The 20,284-nt window shown below is 45.9% G+C and overlaps 3 protein-coding genes across 3 annotated transcripts; 1 reads left to right on the top strand and 2 right to left on the bottom strand.

The window, feature by feature from the left end:
* Nucleotides 1-2,782: 2,782 nt before the first annotated feature.
* Nucleotides 2,783-4,973, bottom strand: WFDC9 (WAP four-disulfide core domain 9). The gene is made up of 3 exons (XM_024559291.2): nucleotides 4,883-4,973; nucleotides 3,347-3,488; nucleotides 2,783-2,822 (listed from the first exon to the last, which is right to left on the bottom strand). The coding sequence occupies exons 1-3, from the start codon at nucleotides 4,971-4,973 to the stop codon at nucleotides 2,783-2,785; spliced, it is 273 nt and encodes a 90-aa protein (XP_024415059.2).
* A 4,734-nt stretch (nucleotides 4,974-9,707) lies between these two features.
* LOC112303800 (WAP four-disulfide core domain protein 10A) lies at nucleotides 9,708-10,829 on the top strand. Its single transcript, XM_024559324.2, has 2 exons — nucleotides 9,708-9,804; nucleotides 10,681-10,829. Exons 1-2 carry the CDS (start codon nucleotides 9,708-9,710, stop codon nucleotides 10,827-10,829), a joined length of 246 nt encoding a protein of 81 aa, XP_024415092.2.
* Nucleotides 10,830-10,904: 75 nt separating this feature from the next.
* Nucleotides 10,905-17,161, bottom strand: WFDC11 (WAP four-disulfide core domain 11; the record flags this gene model as incomplete). Its single annotated transcript, XM_053927405.1, has 3 exons — nucleotides 10,905-10,967; nucleotides 15,905-16,047; nucleotides 17,059-17,161. Coding segments are annotated over 3 exons (309 nt in total), but the record flags the coding sequence as incomplete, so codon positions are not given.
* Nucleotides 17,162-20,284: the final 3,123 nt, after the last annotated feature.

Below are 20,284 nucleotides of genomic sequence, written 5' to 3'. Positions count from 1 at the left end.
CCCACCACTGCGCTCACAGTCCGACTAGGAACACTTAGTTAACAAGTAACTTGCAGAAGCCGGGTCATTCCCAGAGAGCACAAAGCTGAGAGCGGGGCGGCCACCTGGAAAAAGATCATCTGGTAAGGCCAGCTGCACCCTAAACACAGGTGTTCATGTCCTGAAGATGGAATTTGAGGTCTGCAGTGCACTCGAAATAACCACAGCGACAATAAACCAACGAACTACTAACTCAGCTCACAAACTCCCCCACTAGAGGCCTACTGAGCCCACTTCCAGGGATACAAACTATTTCCTGGTTCTGATTCCTTCTCTCTCCCACTGTAAAAACTGGAAAGTAAGTAACAGCAGGCCGATTGGGAAAGAAGTCAAGAATTCAAGCACCACATTACTGGTGATGAGTTTACTGGAATTTTTTTCCATCTGGTATCCCCTGGCTAACCTGGAAATAAGCAGCAGGGGACAGAAAGAGAGAACTTGGGGGAAAACCCTATAATTTTGGTTTGATGCATGGAAAGGGAAACCTGGATGCTCAGAAGAGGCTCAGAAATCCCCTGCTTTTTCTCTTTCTCTCTGTGTTCTCCCGTCCCGTGGTCCTGGAGAAATTCTATGGTAGGGCTGGCAGCAGCTGTGTGGGGGTTGGAAGGAGCCAAAACTCTGAAGGAGGGAAATCTTTCTCTGCTGGGTGCAGCTGTAATCCTAAGAGAGTGGGTGGACAGTCCATCTCTTTTTCTCTCTGTTTGTTCTCCCACCACTTGGTCCTGGATGAGGATGTAGTTGTAGAAATGCCTAACAGAGCAGGGTAACCAAAGCCCCAGCTTTTGGGAGCCTTGGGGAAACAAAGTACTGGGGGGATCACAGAGGGAGGAAGTCAGGAAAGCGAACCCATCAAGTTGTCTGTTTACTCTTGGGTTCACCCCCAAGCCCTGCGTGCATGGGTGTGACCTTTGACAGAGAACTTGGAGAGACGAACTAACAGACACACCACCGCTTAGGTCCCAGACTAGCCACAAGGTGGTGCATATATGCAGGGAAGATACCAAAATAACTGAAAAGGCTCTGAAAACTGAACTGACCTCGGAATCACAACCCGCAGAAGACGGGGCAAACTTTTCAGCCTGAGACTGACCATTTCAATTAGTTTTGAAAACATAACACCAGCCTCCTGCATTGAGAGTCGGAGTCTCATAAGCTAGTGTTCAAACTGTTCAATGTGCAATCCCAAATGCGGTAGCAAATGAAGGAAGAGGAACATATCCGCCAAATAGAAAAAGACTATCCACAGCCTCCAGTTCCAAGGTGAAATAAATGTTGGAATTATCTGACAAACACTTTAAAGTAGATATTATAAAAATTCTGCATCAAGCAATTACGAGCACCCTTGGAACTGATGGAAAAGTAGAAAGTGTCAGCAAAGACATAGAAGATACAGAGAAGGACAAAAATGGGAATTTTATAAAGAAAGAACATAATAACTAAAATTCAGAAAAGAACAGCTCTTAGTTTCATCAACCCTTTCTATTGTTTTTCTGGTCTCTATTTCACTTATTTCTGCTCTGGTCTTTATATCCTTTCTTAGCTGTTTCTTCTTTCCTAGTTTCTTGAGGTGTTAAAAGTTAGGTTGTTTATTTGAGATGTCTCTTTTTCTTTTTTTTAAAGATTTTATTATTTATTTATTTTTAGAGAGCTGGGAAAGGGAGGGAGGAAGAGAGGGAGAGAAACATCAGTGTGTGGTTGCCTCTTTCACACTTCCTACTTGGTGCTTGGGCCACAACCCAGGCATGGGCCCTGACTGGGGATCGAACCGGAAACCCTTTGGTTCCCAGGCCCATGCTCAGTCCACTGAGCTACACCAGCCAGGGCCTCTTCTTCTGAGTTTCAATGTTAATTGCTATGAAGGTCCTTCTTCTCAGAACTGCTCCGGCAGCATCCCGTAGGGTTTGGTGCGTTGTGTCCCTACTTTCATTTGGTTCAGGTATTGTGGATGAGAGCAAACTTTGACTGCGATAACCCCATGAGACTTCTGTTATGGTTGTTCTATTATACTTGTCCCAGTTCTTCCCCCATTGCTCTCCCCTACCCTGCCCACAGTCAATTCCAACCCTGTGGCCCCTGTCCAGGGGTCCTTTGTACATGTTCCTTGACTAGACCCTTCCCCTCTCTCCCCTGATATCCCCCTCCCCTCTGGTCACTGTCAGTCTGTTCCTTGTTTCCATGTCTCTGGTTCTATTTTGCTCCTTTGTTTGTTTTGTTGATTAGGTTCCACTTACAAGTGAGATCCTATGGTGTTTGTCCTTTGCTGCCTGGCTTATTTCACATAGCATAATACTCTCCAGTTCCATCCACGCTGTCACGAAGGGCAGGAGCTCCTTCTTTCTGCTGCGTAGTATTCCATTGTGTAAATGTACCACAGTTTTTTGATTCACTCATATAAATCTCTGTATTTTTGCTACAGCCATGAGCTTCCTTGACTAATACCTAGATCTAACTGGGAAGGCCGAGTTGGGTGCCTGGGCCCATAAAGGGATGGGAACAACTGTTGGGAGAGTTGGGGATTATAATAAGAGAAATGAAGTCACAGGGAGGGAGTAGGGAAAAAAAATTCAAAGCCCACAGGTTGGTGTATCAGTTTATTTGGCAAAGACTTGAGCCTTCTCAGAACAGAGAGGTCAAGGACAGAACAGAGAGGTCCTCAGCTGGAGCCTGTGGGTACTGCAGCAGGGAGCCGGCCAGCACTTGTCTCACACCACGTAGTCATCCTCCTGCCCACACTACTGGGGAGTCAGCTTGAACCAGCGCTGAGTATTGATGCAAAGGGTTCTCTAGAAGAGAAACATTAAGTGTTGAAAAATCAGGGAACCCTGGGGGACATCCATTCCCAAACTTAATAACCCTTGGTCCCACTTAATGAAGATGGGAACAAGTATTGTTTCTGTAAGGTCAGGAGTTACCCAGTTTTAAGCAAGTTCACCCAAGGGGTTTGTCAATTGAGTGCATAGTAGAGACCGACTGTCCTGGGGCCTGGATGAGACGAGGGGTCAATGGAGAGAACAGACTGAGGAGGTAATAACTGGGGCCTTGGACAAAGGGAGGATGAACAAAAGGAAGGATGATATTTCAGGGGGACTGAATGAGAGTGAGAAAGGAGTAGAGGCTCCTGTGTTGGTATTTGGGTTTATTTTACAGCGAGTGGCCGCTTAGGTGCGGAGATCGGAAGGCATTGCCTTATGCGTCCTGTCTCTTTGACCAGGAGCTGGGTGACTGCCACCTTCTGTTCCAGGTCACATCCTCTGACGGGCAGTAGGAAGTGTACCCAGGCCCAACCTTCCCTCCCCAAGCAACTCACTCATTGTTCAAACAGATGTTGCCACAGAAGGTCCAGCAGCACGAATGATTTGGTCGTATACATCCACGTAACTTGGTGCACCTTTGTGCACAATACTTCATCGGAGGCTGTACCCAGCATTGCTCAATTGTTCTTACTTCATCTGGAAGTGAGATGGTAGGAGTTGGCAGGGCCTATCCATTCACAGTCTGGAGAAGAAACCCTTCTCAAGCTTAACAATCCCTGAGCTCTGAAACCTGAGCCCAGAGCCATAAAGTATTTCTCTGTCTTTCCAAGAAACCCTTTGCTTGAAGTCTAGCCAGTGACTTTTCACAAGAGATCACCCTCGTGTGGCGTGACTTCCATCTGACACAGGTCCCCAGGGTGTCTCGGGCCTCCCGGCCCTCTTTCAGGGCCTGCCGTACCCTCTGGCTTCGACTTCCACACCCAGTTTGCAGAATGGAAAACTGAGCTGGGAGAGACTAGAAACCCACTTTCCCCCTTTCCTGTCCTCTCTCCTCTTTAACTTTTATTTTTATTTTTTAATAATTTTTATTTTTTACTTACAGTTGACAGGCAATATTACATTAGTTTCAGGTATACGACCCAAAAGATTAGGCATTTCTGTAACTGATGAAGTGATCCCACAGTAAGTCTAGTAGCCACCTGATATCACCCACGGTCATTACGATATGACTGACCGTATTCCCTGGGCTGTCCTTTACAACCCCGTGACTATTCTGTAACTACCCGTTTGCACTTGTTAACCCTTTTACCTTTTTCACCCAGCCTCCCCACCCCCTTCCCATCTGGCAGCCATGGAAATGTCCTCTGTATCTGTGCGCCTGTTTCTGGTCTGCTTGTTCGTTCCTTCGTTTGTTGTTTAGGCTCCATGTACAAGTGAAATCACGTGGCATCTGTCTTTCTATGTCTAACGTGTTTCACTGAACACAGTACTCTCTAAGACTGTCCTGATGATGCCACCTCACCGTTCAGCCTCTCCCCAAATTCCGTATCTTCCACTGGCCCAGAGCCTCCCCTCTCAGTCCCTTCATTATCCCCATGTTTTTATCAGATGACCCCAAATTTTGACTCGCCAAATACATCTTACTTATCTTGTCTATTTTTCATGGTTGAAAAGATTTTTTCCTTCAAGCTAAGTGAATGTGTTGGTGTTAAAATATTACCCTTCTGGTATTCACCAAAGGCTCACTCAGATCAGGCACAGAGACTCTGAAAACATGGGCTCGGAGGGCAGCTCTGTGCTGGTGTTTCTTTTACCCAACAGTCTGACCTTGCAGACTGTTACTTCCTGTGAGCTTATGAAATGCAGACAAAAGCTACATTGCCTTTCCATATACCCAGCGCTGCTCTCGGATCTGGGAGAGAGAGCTTGAAAGGACATCAGACTGGGAATATCCAACCTAAGCTTACTTGGATGTCTCCGCTTGAAGGAGGATCCTGTGAAGGGTGATCCTGGAAAGTGAGCCCTGAATCAGTTATGCCATGGACCCCAGGCCTGGGCAGAACACCCTCCTCCCTTGCCACACCACCTACAGAGAAGTTTGTTCCTGACACCTCCCAGCACAGGCGGAAGCGTCTCCACCCCACAGATGCACATGATGAGTAGGAGAACCCAGGGCTTCATGCTTGTCTCTACGTATGTTTGGGTTAAGTTCTGGCACAAGACAGGTCTTCTCCAAATGCTGCGAGGGGCAGAAAAGGAATTAAGGAGAATAGGGTAGGAAAGAGAGAGAAAGTGCTGGTGAATATTGTGTTATTCTTCCTCCTACTTTTCCTTTTCACCCTCTGGCACCTAACAACATACCAAGCTAGCCATTGGCTTCCCCACGCTTCTTCCCCATCTCACATTGCAAACCGCTTCCTTTGCAAAATTATTTCTTTAAAAAATGTGTTACTGTTTTTGCAATTAAAAACCAATAAATGTGCAGATTGTATAATTTGTAAAACAAAAAATACAAAGAAAAAAATGGATACGCATTAGGAATTCCACCACCCCAGAGATAACCAGGATATGTGTATCCTTTAAGGTTGCAGTCATTGTTTTTATAAAATTGGAATAACAGAACACCCTGAGTGTCCTGATTTTCTATTTAAGAACATATGTAGCTGAATGTTATAGTTTAGTCGAGGCCCTAAAACAAAGAGTACCGGAGTGATTCCAGGGAAAGCGATGAAATGGATTACTCATTGGGACTTGAGAAAAGATGACGGCCAACAACTGGTCAGGGGACTCTTAAAGCTTTCCTCTACAGCCCTGGCCAGTGCGGCTCAGTGGGTTAGGCGTCATCCCACAAACCGAAAGGCCACCTGTTCAATTCTCGGTCAGGACACGTGCTTGGGTCATGGGTTTGGTCCCAGTCGGGGTGCCTACAAGAAGAACCTGATTGATGTTTCTCTCTCACATCAATGATTCTCTCTCTTCCTTCCCCTCTCTCTAGAATCAATTTTTTTAAAAAAAACTTACATCTACATAGATGATGTAAACGCAAGTTTTAGGCATGTGAATCATTGAGTCCTTGACTTTGAGGCAAATTGGATTTAGGTGACTTGAGCAGAGACAAGAACAAGAAAGAGGAGATTATGGAAAAGATAGAGGGAAAAAGAAGAGAAGCCCTTAAAATGTAAAAGGTCAGCTTTTTGGGGAATTCTACTCTTCAGTGCTTACATCTGCTCTGCAACCTACTCCATTCAGAACCCACATCCCTGCCAGCTTGCGTTGGCACGGCTTGAGGAAGGAAAATTGCCAAGTTAAAGTGCTGAGGTTTCATTTGCCATTGGGCAATATGTACATCAAAGGCTACAACTTAATTGGTGATGCTCCAGGCCAAAGAAGAACTATCTCTGAGCATGGTAGGCTTCCATACCCCTATAATTCACAATGCTTGGCTTTTGTGCACAGGAGAGCCAGTGAGCATTGCCCAGGAAAGCCTCGAGTGTGGCTCAGAGCATTCTTCTGGTCCTCTGAAGCACCAGCTCAGAGCAAGACAGGTGTGCAAAGAACATGGTTAACCACGTACAGGTGAGGATATGAGGTATGACGTAACTGGGTGAAGCTGGGCATGGGTTGGGATTCCTGGCACCTGCCTTTTGCACAAAGAAGGAAGAAGACTGGCACATAGTGACAGAAACACAATAAACCCAAATTAATATGTTCTACAAAGCTGTTTATTGGTATTTAAAAATATCATTCTGGATTTGAATTGTCCAGAGCTTTGACATCTGTTCATTTAAAAGTTTCATGTTTAGTCCAGTTTTCTGAGTTCCCTACTTGCCCTTAAAGGGTGTCCAGGATCTGGGGATGCCCAATGCCCTTCTTTGCACAACTCAGAGGTACTAAGTGATCCCAGAGAAGAGAAGCATCATCACGGCCAGGCCGGGTACTACTCACATAGGGAGTGCTGCGTGGATTCTTTGGCCGTCCTGAGATAGAGTATAGAGCAATGAAAACGTCCCTAGGTATCACAAAGACACAGAACTACTTCCCACCCCACAAAACTCAGGACCCCTGGGCTTTCCAGGTAATGTTAAAGGAGAGGAAGTATTGAATTGCAAGTCAGGAATGCTGGTTTCTTATTTCATCTCTGTCCCTTTTACCTTCGGGACCTCAGGCAGGTCATATCACCTCTATCTCCATTTCAAATTTGAACAACAGAGACAATGATCCCCACCTCACGGGAATAATGTTGACACCACCTGAGCAGGGAACTCAGCCTGCAAGCCACAGATAAAAGCCTATGCCTCAAGACCCTTCCCCCCACCTACCTCTGAAGGTGTCTGAGTTGAGTGTCTGTGGAGGTAGTGAGCCGACAGCTCTTTTATCTGGACTCTTCTTCCTTGGGAAGGGGGAAGGGAGGTAGTGTCCCGGAACAGGGGGCAGGAATGCAGAATAATAAAGATCAAAGGCCTAGAACTCAATGCTGATTTTGGTAGTAGCAGATCTTTACGTTCTGCCCAGTAACTACGTGTTGGTCAGATCACAGGCTGTTTCCTTCAGTACTCACCCATCCAAAGTACTGGGCTTTCTTTGATGTGAGCAGTAGCTCCCTCTAAGCTAGGAGGCACGTTGTGTGCCTGGGTCGCAGCTCTGGCCTCCCCCAACAGACCCCAGTCTAGAGCCTTTACCTACTGCACTTGCGTCGATCCATCGACTGGGCGTGGAGAATGGTCTGTTGACCTATTTCCCTTTGGCTTGTGTGTGGGCTATGGAAGGCCTAACCCTCTTCTGCACTGATTCTCCTTTGCTAATGAAAGCATAACATCATCTCCCACCAGATGCCGTGTGACTTTTATGTGAATAAAAAGAGGCCAAATAGGAAGGACTTTAGAAGGAATAGATTTGGTTCACCAAATATCAAAGAGGGACCTTATATTGGGCACACGGGCGTATGTATCTTTATTTACATACACCTGAGATACCTATTTATTCTTTCATCCACAAATTCCACTTCCCTTACATTAGTTTAAAATCAAGGCAACCAACTAAATGGGAGAAGATGTTTGCAAAAAAGACCTCCAATAAGAGGCTAATATCCAGAAAAGAACTCCCACAAAAGAACTCCCACAGCTCAACAACAAAAAAATAATTAGAAAATGGGCAGAGGACCTCAACAGACACTTTCCCAAGAAGACATATAAATGGCCAGCACATATATGAAAAGATGCTCAACTTCACCAGCTGGAAGGGAAATGCAAATCAAAACCACAATGAGATACTACGTCACAACTGTTAGATTAGCTGTTATCAATAAGACAAGAAGCAACCAGTGTTGCAGAGGATGGGAGGAAAGAGGAATCCTCGCACACTACTGAGGATGTAAACTGGTACAGCTACTATGGAGATTCCTCAAAAAATTAAGAATAGATCTGCCATATGACCCAGCAACCCCTCGTTTGGGTATCTACCCCAAGTTTTTCAAAACATTTATTTATAAATATATATGTACCCCTGTGTTCATTGCAGCATTATTCACTGTAGCCAAGACACGGAAACAACCTAAGTGAATGATTGGATAAAGAAGATGCAGTACATATGTACAATGGAATACTACTCAGCCATGAAAAAGGATGGGATTTGCAAAAAACCATAGTAAATCTTGAGAGTATCATGCTAAGCAATGTCAATTAGATGGAAAATGACAAGAACCATATGATTTCACTCATTTATGAGATATAAAACAGAACCAACAAACAAACTCATAGACAAACACGACAGTATGGTGGTTACCTGAGGGGAAGGGGGTGGGAGGAGTATGAAGAGAATGAAGGGGGTCAAGTATATGGTGACTACACTTTGGGTGGTGGGCACGCAGTGCTACATACAGATGTATGATAGCGTTGTACACTAGGAACATGTGTAACTATTAACCAATAGTTACATAACTGATTGTTATACCAATAACTTTAATATTTTTTTAAATTCAGGACTTATGAGTAAAAATTCTCAACATGACATTGTCTATCAGTAACTGGTACAGCACAAATGCTTGACCATAGGTGTTCACTTTAAACGAGAGCTGGACCACCATGGAAAGCCAAGTTTTGTGAAACACTGTCCCGATTAAATGAGGGCGGGACAAGATGGATAATGAAAGGCGGGTGATTCAGAAGGTGAGAGAACAAAGAACTGTTCATATTCAACGTGCAAAGAAACTAAAAGGATAACACAGGTGACCCTTGAACAATGTGAGGGTCAGGAGCACCGTCCCCAGCGCAGTCAAAAATCCACTCACAACTTTGGCCTCCCCCAACTCTCAACTATAGTTGGCCCTTAGCATCCATGGATTCAGCCAATGGCAGATGGAAAACAGTATTTTTTTTTTAATCCTGAGTTTAGAAATGTAAAGAAAAAAAGAAAAGAAATCATTTTTGATCTTGGGTTACTTAAAGCTGCAGACGAGAAAGCCAAGGATACCCAAGGGCCAACAGTATTTACTGAAAAAGATTCCAAGCATAAGTGACCCTGCGCTGTTCAAATCCGGGTTGTTCAAGGGTCTGCTCTACACTGAGTCTAGGTTAATTCTAGGCAGTGAGATTATTGTCATTCCTGACTTACCTTTTTCTTTTTCTGTAAGTTACTTTGCAATGAGAAAATAGAAATAGATTACAGCTTTCAGGATAAAAGTTCCGTTTGCAACAGGAGGGGTAGTTACGTGACAGGAAGGGCAGAAGCCCAAGTCCCACACAGAACAGGCCGTGGGACGGCCAGGCACAGGGGAGGAAGCCAGCGCTCCTTGCCCTGCCCTGGCCTGGCCAGTGGAGGCAGGGAGGAGCCCAGGACACCCTTCCTTTCCTTCCCTCCTCACACCAGCTCTCTGGGAAAGTCTGTGCCAGTCTCAGAGCTCCCTGCTCTGGCTGAGTCATGGCGTCCCAGGCTCTGCTGCCCACTCTGCTCCTCTGCGTGCTGCTGCTGCTGCTGCAGGCCCAGGGAGGGCCCCATAGTCGGATCAGGATGCAGAGTAGGTGAGGGACTGGGGGGCAGGCTTGGGAGGAGGCATGAGGGGCTGTGTCCAGCTAAGGAGGACCTGGGAACTGGAGCCTTTTGGCACCTCCTGCTCCGACCCCAGCACTGAAGACTCTGGGTCCTCCCAAACCATGGCCCTCCCGCCCCTTTACCCAGCCCTGGGACCAGCAATGGGGGTGGAGGGCAGCCTACACCTTTCCATTCTCCATTCCCCAAATCCAGAGCCACATGGACATGTGGTACACACACAAGTGACAGGTGCACAGAGCTGAGTATCAGACAGGAAGGCAAAACGACGATTCTTTGGTGTGTGCACACCTGAGACAGGTCAACAGCCCAAGATGTTTATGGAAGTGATGCTAGGGTATAAATGGTCACATTAAAGTTATCATCAGAGGACCAGGATGGTGACAGTGAAAGGGAAATATTGTGAGTGTTACTTTGTGGGAAGGGGCAGGGGTACCACAGACAGTGAAAAGAGGAGAGGGAGGGTGGACAGGCAAGTTCATCTTCTCTGAACCCTGCAAATCATGGAAAATGGGGGAGGGCTTACAGATGTCTCAGACTCCACCGAGGTCTCGGAGTCAGAGTGCAGATTGTACGGGGTGACTTCACCGAGGCCATGACTAAGATGAGAGAGGGTCCTGGCTGCAGGAGTAAGAAGAGGGTCCAGGGCGCCCAGGCCCTGAGCTCCATTGATAGAGAATGGGGGCAATGGGTTGAAGACACAACTAATCACCAGGGTGGGTAAGGGGTCGAAAATGAGGTCCCGGGGAGCCCCAGAGTGCCACGCATGGGGCCTGGGTTCTGCTGTCTAAGAGGAGTGCACTGTGTGGCCTGCTTCCATGACGCTGCTCCGGCTCAATTTCAGGTACACAGCTACCCACAGAAATCAAGGAGTGTGAGAAGAGAATCAAGATACATTTGTGCAGACGCCCCTGTAAACATCACAGAGAATGTCAAGCCAATAACATATGCTGTTTGAGCTTCTGTGGAAGCATCTGCATGAACACTCTCTGAGCAGGACCGGGACTGGGCTGTGCACGCTGCACCCCCAGCCCCACACTGAAGACTGAACCAAAAAGAACAAGGACCTCAGGTCCCAGGCACCGGGCTGTCAGCAGCAATGCCATTCTCGCCTGTCTGGAAGGCTTGTTCCTGTCCAATAAACCAGAAAAAATGCCTGGGACTTGTGGCTTATTGAGAAACCAGTGCAGAGCCCAGCGTGCCCCACCTCTCCGGGCCCTCTCCCCTTGTCCTGCCTCTCTGCTCTCTCTCCTTTTGGCCCACGCACCCTTGCCAGGCCCCTGGAGGCTCAACCCCCTTCTTGCTCTGCTCACTGAACCAGCACTCCCAGAGGGAAGAACTGTTCCTGTGCATCGTCCCCCAGTGCTAACAAGAACATCTTCGCCCTGAGTCAGAAGGGCCAAGTGAACCAGGAGATGGGGGGCACTAAACTCTGGGGCATAGAATAGGGGGCCCCCCCAGGAGGCCTCTTCTTTTTTTTCTTAATCCTCACCTGAGAAGATGTTTCTATTGATTTTAGAGAGATGGGAAGGGGGGTGGAGAGAGAGACATCGGTGTGAGATACATTGATTGTCTCTTGTATGCATCTTGCCCAGGGATCGAAACCACAACCTAGGTATGTGCTCTGACTGGGAATTGAACCCACAACTTTTTGGTACACGAGACAACACTCCAACCAACCAAGCCACCTGGCCAGGGCAAGGAGGCCTCTTCTTAAACTTGACTCACACTTGTCCCTTTCTCTCCATTCTCCTTGTAAAGTTCAGATAATTGTCTCTTTATGCAGAAGAAAATGAATCCCAGGAAGTTAAGTGACTTGCCCAAACCAGGGAGAGGGAGGGGTCACGCATGCCCTGGCTGCCAAAGGGCACTTCCTCTGGCCTCCCTGTGTTCCAGTTGCTTCTCTGCTGTGGGGAGACCTCGGGCACAGGAATGAGTGTGTGAGCCCATGCAGGTCCCCCACTGCAGCCTCTATCAGGACGGCCACTCTCACCATGTGGCCTGGAACACGGTGCCAGGGCCTCAGACTCCAGTGCCTTCCAGTGACAGAGTGCTTCCTACCTGCCCCAGGTCCTCCTCCTGATGGCCTCCATCTCTCTCTCTGTTTTTAATCCAGAGGAGAGTCACGGGGTGAGGGGGACAGGTGGTTCCATTGTGAGGCTGCCAAGGACTAACTGGCACAGGATGCTGGGAGTCTTGTCCATGGTCTCCTGGTGAGTCAGTGAGAATCAATCCCTGGGGTCCAGGCTCCCTATCTGTGTAACCACAGTGCCTCTGAAATGGTCCTGGGGAGAGACCAGGGACTGAGTCACGTGTGGTCCCTCGGGGCATGGAGTCGAGTGTGGAGGTCACAGGCAGGCAGGCAGGCCCCGCTGCAGGCGGGTGTGCAGCCTGACCCTGCAGGCCAGTGCCTCCTGGCATCAGTGCAGGAGACATTGGAGGAGGACATCTGCCTCCATCAGGCCAGAGCCTCTTGCCTACCTCGGAGGCATCACAGGGCTCCTGATTCTGAGCATCTTCTCCACCTGTACATACTGAGAGCTGCCCTTGGACAAGGGGGCCTTGGGAGAGAGGTCATGACCAACCACCATCACAGGCATTGTCAGAGGTAGGCAGGTGGGAAGGGAGCTCTACAGAAGTTCTTATTGGTTCTTTCTCAGAAAACCTCACTCTGCAAGCATCTTCCCAGGCTTGGCTGTGCCTCAAACACCCCAGAAGAGACTATTAAGTGAAGCAAGGTGACCTGCAAGGGCCCACATAGGGAGAGAATGACCTCCCACGTCCAAGTCCAGTGCTCCCTGCCACGTGGGTGCCCTGTGGCTGCCAGGCTGGCCTATTCCTTGCCCCCGGCATGAGTGTTGTAGGTCATGAATTATACTGGAATCTGTTGTTCTTCTTCCTTGTCATAACTGGTGTCCTGACCTGTGTTCCAGACAGTTCTCTGGACACTCCACTCTGTTCCACAGAACTCAGAGACCTCTCCTAGAATGCTATGGCTGGAAGCAGTGCTCACCTGGACAACACTGCCTGTTCTGTCATAGGAGCAGCGGTGTGCTTCCATGTTTGGCAGGGTAGAGGAGCAGGGACACCTGGGAGACCTTGAATCTCATGGAAGCAGAAAAAGAAGCAAATGCACGTTCTGCCACGATCTGGGTCTCCATAATATTAAATCTCCGCCTGCAGAACACTTAGTCTAACCGTCACCACGGGTTTTGCATTATTTGTTCCCTTCTCATGCTCCAGACCTGCTCCTTCCTTGTGTCAATTCACATGGGAGTATTCTAGAAGTATCTCTCATCTCATACATCATGATGTTGGTCAACTCCTGCCTCTTTTCCACCTTTTGGGTGTGCCCAGTGCTCACAGGTGGGCCTATACTAACGCCTTCAGCAGCAAGGTGTGCCCCACCCCACACCTAGTAGTTGTCTGTGGCATAACAAACTCAGGATGCCTAATTAAGAAGCCACCAGAAGTTTCTGGAATGCAAGGGTTGGGTTAAGGTGCTGAGTGCAATATCTACCACCAAGACATGCACTTCGGCTCCCCCCACATTGGAATGGGCATGACATGAAGGACTCAAGGAAGGCTCTATCCAAAGGAAGTTATTCCTAAATTTAAAATTTTACCATTAAAATGACATTCTCTAGGAGCATACCCATCCAGTAACACAGACTCCAGTGTCTTAGGTGGGAAGAGCTCACTTCCTGAAAATGGTTAGGGAGAGGCTGTGAGAACGTAGAAGTAGGACTCCAAGTCAGGGGGCACCCAACATCTGATCCCCAAGACTCTTCTGGGCCATTGTCGCTGGGCTCATGACGGTCCTTTTTTATGTCGCTTCAGGTTTCCCTCTATTGACAGAAAGTTTACTTGAATTATCATTGTTAACATCAGTTGCTTTTCTTTTTTTGAAAAACTCCAGTTACTATATATTTAGATTTTCTTTGCCCATATTCGTTATTAATCTTTTTCTTTCTTATGGTTTTTACTTTTCACATTTTGTTTTTGGTCTCCCGGCTTTTTTCATTCTTTTTCGCAATGCCTCCTAAAGCTTAGTTGAATTTATTGTCTTGAGTATCTTGTCAAAAATCTTTATTTATAAGATGACTTTTATCCCTTTCTTCAATTTTTTGTGTTCTGTTAATCTCTTACTTCTTATCTTTCTTACGGGGGTGGGGGGTTAAGGGTTTATTTTATTCTCATTAGAGAGGGAGGGAGAAACATCAGTGCAAGAGAAATACCAATTGGCTGCCTCCTGCACACACCCTGGCCAGGGATCAAACCCACAACCCGGGCATGTGCCCTGACCAAGAATAGAACCAGTGACCTTTTGGTTAGGGGACAACACTCAACCAACTGAGCCACGCTAGCCAGGGCCTGGGGGTTTTTTTGTCTTGTTTTGTTTTGTTTTGTTTTGTCTACTTATGTGCTAAGTTTTAAAATATCTGGCAAAATGTATTTTTCATATGTCAAAATCTTTGTTTACAGGTATCTTAATTAAAGTTGCAATGTTGTATCACCCTTTGGGGAGAATTTTTCAACAGAAATATTTCGATATTCACTTTTCCTTATCTTTAATAGTAGTTTTATGTTGAAGTTGTCTGCTAGTTTTCCATTCACTTTGTAACATTTTATTTCAACAGACCAGCAGCAGCAGTTTTATGCTCAAATTGTTCTCAGCTTTGGCCACGGGGAGCTCCTTTGGGTTGGTTCCAATTTCTCAATATTTTAAATTTTGAGCATTTCCCTACTTTCTGACATTAAAAGATGCCCCAGTCTCATCTTGTATGTTTGAAGCCCAGCTCTAGAATCAGCCATTGCTCTAAGGAGCTTTGGCTCATTAATTGGAAAGTGGTATCTAGAACCCAAGATCTGGGCTCTTGGTGTGCTTATTGCTACTGTACTATCACTGCTTCTAAGCCTTTTCAGCAGGCATAGCTAGGAAATACAGGTATGTATAGCTAATGTATGTGTACACAGGTATCTGTAATTATTCCATTGTCTGTTTATCTGTATGTAGATTAATCTAAAGTCAAGTGTATATTGATGTCTCTGGGTACCCCAGTGTTCATTCTAGCATTTTCCCTTTGCTTATATTGTAACTACTTTCCTCAGACAGTTAGAAACCTGGTGCCTGTCATCTGCCAGTCATTTATTTGTTCAATCTCATGTATATGTAAGTTCGTTTTAGAATTGTTTACCCATACCCTTCGAGAAACTGATTTACCGGAGACCTGCTCTCTAAAAAACTGATTAAAGGGCTGCTGGCCAATTGCCTACATTAAAATGTCACGTGGAAAATAAATTCTATTCTGTGAAACCCAGGAGACTAGCCTATCAGTTCTAAGGTAATCAGATGGGGAAATGCTGGAAGCTTATGTACACTGTAGGATAAGAATCATTTTGAGCATCATAATAAGGTAATCAAGGGTAGCAAAACAGAGTAGAAAAAGCCAAGGCCATTGTTGGTAAGTGAGTTTATTTGTCAGGGTCTTGCTCCTGCCCAGCCCTCAGTGAGAACTGGCTGGCGTCCCAAGTAAGAGGTTGCGGTTTTCACTGTCTTGAATAGATTGTCTGCAAGAAAGAAAGGTTAGTTGTTAAGCGGCTAGAGAACTCTGAGAGACAAGCCCTCATTCCCAAGCTTAATACTACCCATCCCGCCAGACCGTGGGACAGGTAACAATAGAAATTGCCTACTTCTGAGTGGATAGCAGATGTTGTATTGCCTGGTGGAACACAGAAAGGTGGAAATTCAGGGCCTGGCTGAGCCAAAAGGGCTCATGGAGTCAATGGTTAGAAATCTGGATGAAAATTAGGAAAAGGGCAAACTGTGGAGTAATATAATGAGGGCAGTATAGGTGTTAATTATATAATTATTAGAAGCAATGTGCTCCAACCTGATGTCTTGGTTTATTTGTCAGTGAATTGCTTTTCAGGTTTAGGGGATATTGTCTTCTGCTATTTTCATGCCTAGGATTTGGGGTACATCAGTCCTCTATTTAGGAATAACAGCAGCTGAGCAGAGGGTGAGAATCCGTGACGACACAGCCAAGCACACCCCCCCAACTCACTGTAGTTTTCCAACAGATGTTCCCGCAGTAGGTCCAGCAGCACGTGTAATTTACGCTTGCACATTTAAAGGATTTAGAACACTTCCTGGTACATTCTCTGATGCTTGGATTTCCCCAGCACTCCTCAATGAACATTTTCTCCCCTGCAATCGAGGTGAAACTGTAAGAGGTTAAGAAGCATGGGAAGACAAGCCCTTCCAAGGCTTAACAACCCTGCCGAGAATCCAAGCCCAAGTCCCCGGCAAGGTATCTATCCATCCTGCAAGAAAATCCCTTCCTCAGCCTCCTTGTTGCACTTTCACTGAGATTTTTGCCTTCTCTGCTCCCGGAGGTCTTACCTGCTGATCTCTAGGTCCTCTTTGAGCATCCTAGGGATAGGACTCTGCATTCTAGCCCTCGTGTGCCCTCCTATAAACTCTACGTTTATGTAAAAGGAGATCTCGTATCCTGAAATATCCTTTAGCCTCATTACCACGCCCAAGTTATAGTGTGGGCAGCCAGACCAGGAAGAATAAGGACCAGACCTCCTTCCTTTTTCTTCTCCTCCTTGATGGCCATGCCTTTAATAACTCAGCCTCTCTTCAAAATCTTCTCTCTCACTCAATTTTTGTGGCCCCCTCCATGGATTGCTTCTTCTTATTATATGGCCCCCACCTCTGCCACACAAAGGACACATTTCATGTCTCTTTTCTATATTTTCACATTCGGAAAGACCTTACCACTAAAACGAAGGGTATCTACTAAATACCCATTTGGTGCTCATCAAAGTACACACAGCCGGGACACAGAGCTCCTGGAAGTATGGGAAAATACCACAGCTCTGTATTGGTGCCCCCTACCCAAAGATAGCCTGACATGGGGAAACAGTATATTCTTATAACCTGTGGAGTGTGCATAACAGTGGAGTGTGCAATCAGTGCACTTGACACACACTCATTGCCACTGTCAAGCTTGGAAGAGGAAGCATTGAAGGACCTCAGGTCGGGAACTTCTTAGATTTCTGTGCCTACAAAGATTGTGATTCTCTAACAGGTGATCCAGGGCAGGTGGGACCTGAATCAGATGTGCCCGACACAGTAGCACCCCTTCACTTGTCTGGAAACAAGCACAGCAACTCCCTCCCTTTGTTTCCGCCCCAGCCTTGTCACCTATACCCGGTTTTTCCTTAATTTCTGCCAGCGTGGACAGCAGCACCGCACACAGGAATGTCGTCAGTAGAGGCGTCCAGAGCTTCATGATGCTGACCGCGTGTCTGAATGTATATTGTCAGGATTTTTTCCTTCCCAGTTGCTGCCAGAGATCAAGAGATATAAATAGAGTTGTAAAGCAAGGGGAAGTGCTTATAGGATTTCTTTAACTTCTAATTGTTCCTCCTTATCTTCTACCCGCCCAACAACAGACACACACCTCAGCTGAACACTTAAAATGTCATCTCGCACTCTGGGTCTTCCTCGTGCAGAAAAAAAAAATTTTAAAGAGGGTTGCCTGCCCTTGAGTGAATGATCGTTCAAATTCAGCATGCAGCCCTGGCTGGTGTGGCTCAGTGGATTGAGCACTGGCCTGCGAATCAAAGAGTCACTGGTTCGATTCCCAGTCAGGGCACATGCCTGTGTTGAGGGTCAGGTCCCCAGTAGGAGTCATGAGAGAGGCAACCACACACTGATGTTTCTCTCCCTCTCTTTCTCCCACACTTCCCCTCTGTCTAAAAATAAATAAATAAAATCTTTTTTTAAAATTCAGCATGCAAAATTCTTAAAACACTAAAAAAGTACAAAGAAGACAATGAGATTATTTCCAGTAATCCTCTCTACTGAGGTATATTATTCTGTCTTTTATATGTGCATATATATATATGAAAATGAATTGTTTTTATAAAACGGAAATCATATCAGGCTTGCTGTTATACATCTTGACTTGTATTTAAAATTATATAACATGATATTAAAATGAAAGTTTTGGCCAGGCCTGTGAGACATATCAACTTGTAGGGCTTTTAAAAAGAGAGAAAAAGATGGCCAAAAACTAGTAAAGGAACTCTTAAAACCTTACTTGTTTGAAAGGTGGAAAATGGTTAGGAATTTGACATAATTTTTGGAGATCTCCAGGGGATTTCCTTTAAATACTGTTGTGCTCTCTTAATTCCAAGGCACTAGAAAGGCTTTAACAATACCTCCTACTGAAATCTGATTGTGCCCCAAGGGTTTGTGAAGACCTAGTAGACGGGTGTCTGAGTCACACCTGAGAACACAAAAGCCTAAGAGGCTGGCCAAAGTGACCTCTGGCCAGAAGAAAGAGACTACAGCTTGACACTAATTTGACAAGGCAAAGAATACAAGAAAGAGCCAGTATGGGTTTGTGCCAGAGTGTTCCAGGCAGGCTGCCTAGAAGGGCCATGTGACCTCAGCAGAAGGAAGTAGAAAGTGAGTGGCCACACCCCCAGGGTCTGGGAAAGGAGTCACAATAGCCCAGCCAGAAAGGAGCTGGATTCACCCATATCAAGAGACCCACAGCTCAGCAACTTCCATCTGGTGGGGTGTGGAGAGACTCCGAGAACCCAGAAACCCACCACGACAGAGTCCATTCTAAGCCCAGAAAGCGCAAACACAAAGGTATAATACTACCTGCCAAAAAGAACTTTCTAGACTCCCTTGCCTCTTCTCCTTCCCCCACCTCCAAAATGGCACTCAGCCAACTGCAGGAGGAGAGGAGGGAGGGAAAACTGAGCACTCTCTGCCCCAACTGCATGAATTCAAGCTTAGTGTCTTGACTATTGCACGGGCCTGGACTTTTTTTTATGCTCTAAATTTAGGTGGTGGCTAGCAAAGTCAAGTTCTATACCCCAGCTCTCACCCAGCTGCAGGGAAGGAGGTAGCTCTTCTGACTAAGTTTAAATGAGACAAAAGACAAGTCTTCCATGAATGTTTCCCCAACATATTAGTTACACATATGATTGATATTTTCCCATTAATCGTAAGACACCTGAGAATTTGTAATTTCTCTTCCCGAGGGAGAAAATAATAAATGTCATTGGGAACTTTCTTGCAACTAAAATTTGGTTAAATGCATTCATTATTAGCTTCAGAGCTCAACTTTGTCAATCTGGAAGTCCAGAGTAGAGGATACTGCGTATCTCAAACCCTAGAGAGTTGTTGCCAGTTTTTTCTCTATTAAAGTTGATTTATTCTACCAACCGGGTATACATCTCATCTAAGAGGGAGAATCTCTCCCGCCGTTACCACTCCAAAGGCTGTCAGTGTAATTTGGGACAAAGAGCAAAAGACGACACTGGAGCTGGCGAGACCCCAACACATTTAGCTTAACATAAGTTATGTGATTGGCCAAACACCTACCGTGACTCCTCAGAGCCTCAGTTCCCCCCCCCTCTGTAATGTGGGGGTGATATTAGCATCCCCACTGCAAATGTTGAATGTGTGAAGCACTGAGTATATGACTCGGCACACAAAGTAGGCAAAATAATGTTGGCTATTACCACTATTAAGCTCAGACTCTCGTTTCTCCTCCAGAAGAGTGGAAGTTACTTAATTTCGTTGACTTCATCATGGTCTTTCTTTGAACTGTTTAATCTACTTAGAATTAATTCTGATGAATGGGTGAGATTCTATTCTTCATTCTTCTGTTCTAAATGTATTTGTCCCACAAATACTCCTATTAAGTGACTACTATGAGCCAGACACGACTCTAAATACCGAGAATACAGAAATGAACAAAGCCAGCAACCCCCCCGCCTTCATAAAGCTTATATTCTAGTAACGGGGACATGCGACACACAACATATGTAAAAGAAATACGCAATAGTAGATGGACATCACTATAAAGGAGAGAAAATAAGAGAGGGTCTAGGGCCTGGGACAATATGCAAATTAATTGGTGGCTCTTATTTTAGGCAGCTCACTGGTGGTGAGAGTTGGTTTTCTGAAAGAAGTTAAGTACTGTTCAGAAAAACTCCTTTCCCTAGTCCTCTCTCACCCCCAACCCGGTGTTTCACGTTACCAAGCCAAACAGAAAGAAAGAAAAGAAGCAAAGACAAAGAAGTCTGGATACTATGAATAATACAGTCACAAGGCAGTAATTGTCTCTTTCCCCTGCAAGGGATCGATTCTCTTCCAAAGCCTTTGTTTTTGCTTTGATGTCTTCAACCAAGCCAAAGACAACCTACATGCACTGGTTGAAATCCCCCAAGTGCTCAGAATCAGGCACACCACCTACAGACATTTTAAACGGTGCAAAACTTATTCTCCTCTTGGCATATGTGAAAAAATAAAATAGGAACATAAAATTTGAGGGCCATGGACCTTTCGATGGGTTGCCTTTAACTTTTTAAAAAATTATCATTTGGGAATAATTTCAAAGCTACAAGAG

The sequence above is a fragment of the Desmodus rotundus genome, chromosome 6 (genome assembly GCF_022682495.2).
Source record: "Desmodus rotundus isolate HL8 chromosome 6, HLdesRot8A.1, whole genome shotgun sequence".
Classification (NCBI taxonomy): domain Eukaryota; kingdom Metazoa; phylum Chordata; class Mammalia; order Chiroptera; family Phyllostomidae; genus Desmodus; species Desmodus rotundus.
Note: the sequence above shows the minus strand (reverse complement) of the source record. Positions and strands in the feature narration are given on the sequence as shown.

Excerpts from the sequence above, each read along its gene's own strand:
- WFDC9 (XM_024559291.2), bottom strand. The coding sequence starts at position 4,973 with ATGAAGCCCTGGGTTCTCCTACTCATCATGTGCATCTGTGGGGTGGAG. Across the intron at positions 3,489-4,882 it reads TGTCAGGAACAAACTTCTCT|ATGAAGTAAGAACAATTGAG; the intron begins GTAGGTGGTGTG and ends TCTCACTTCCAG. Across the intron at positions 2,823-3,346 it reads AACATCTGTTTGAACAATGA|AGAACCCTTTGCATCAATAC; the intron begins GTGAGTTGCTTG and ends TTTCTCTTCTAG.
- LOC112303800 (XM_024559324.2), top strand. The coding sequence starts at position 9,708 with ATGGCGTCCCAGGCTCTGCTGCCCACTCTGCTCCTCTGCGTGCTGCTG. Across the intron at positions 9,805-10,680 it reads TAGTCGGATCAGGATGCAGA|GTACACAGCTACCCACAGAA; the intron begins GTAGGTGAGGGA and ends GCTCAATTTCAG.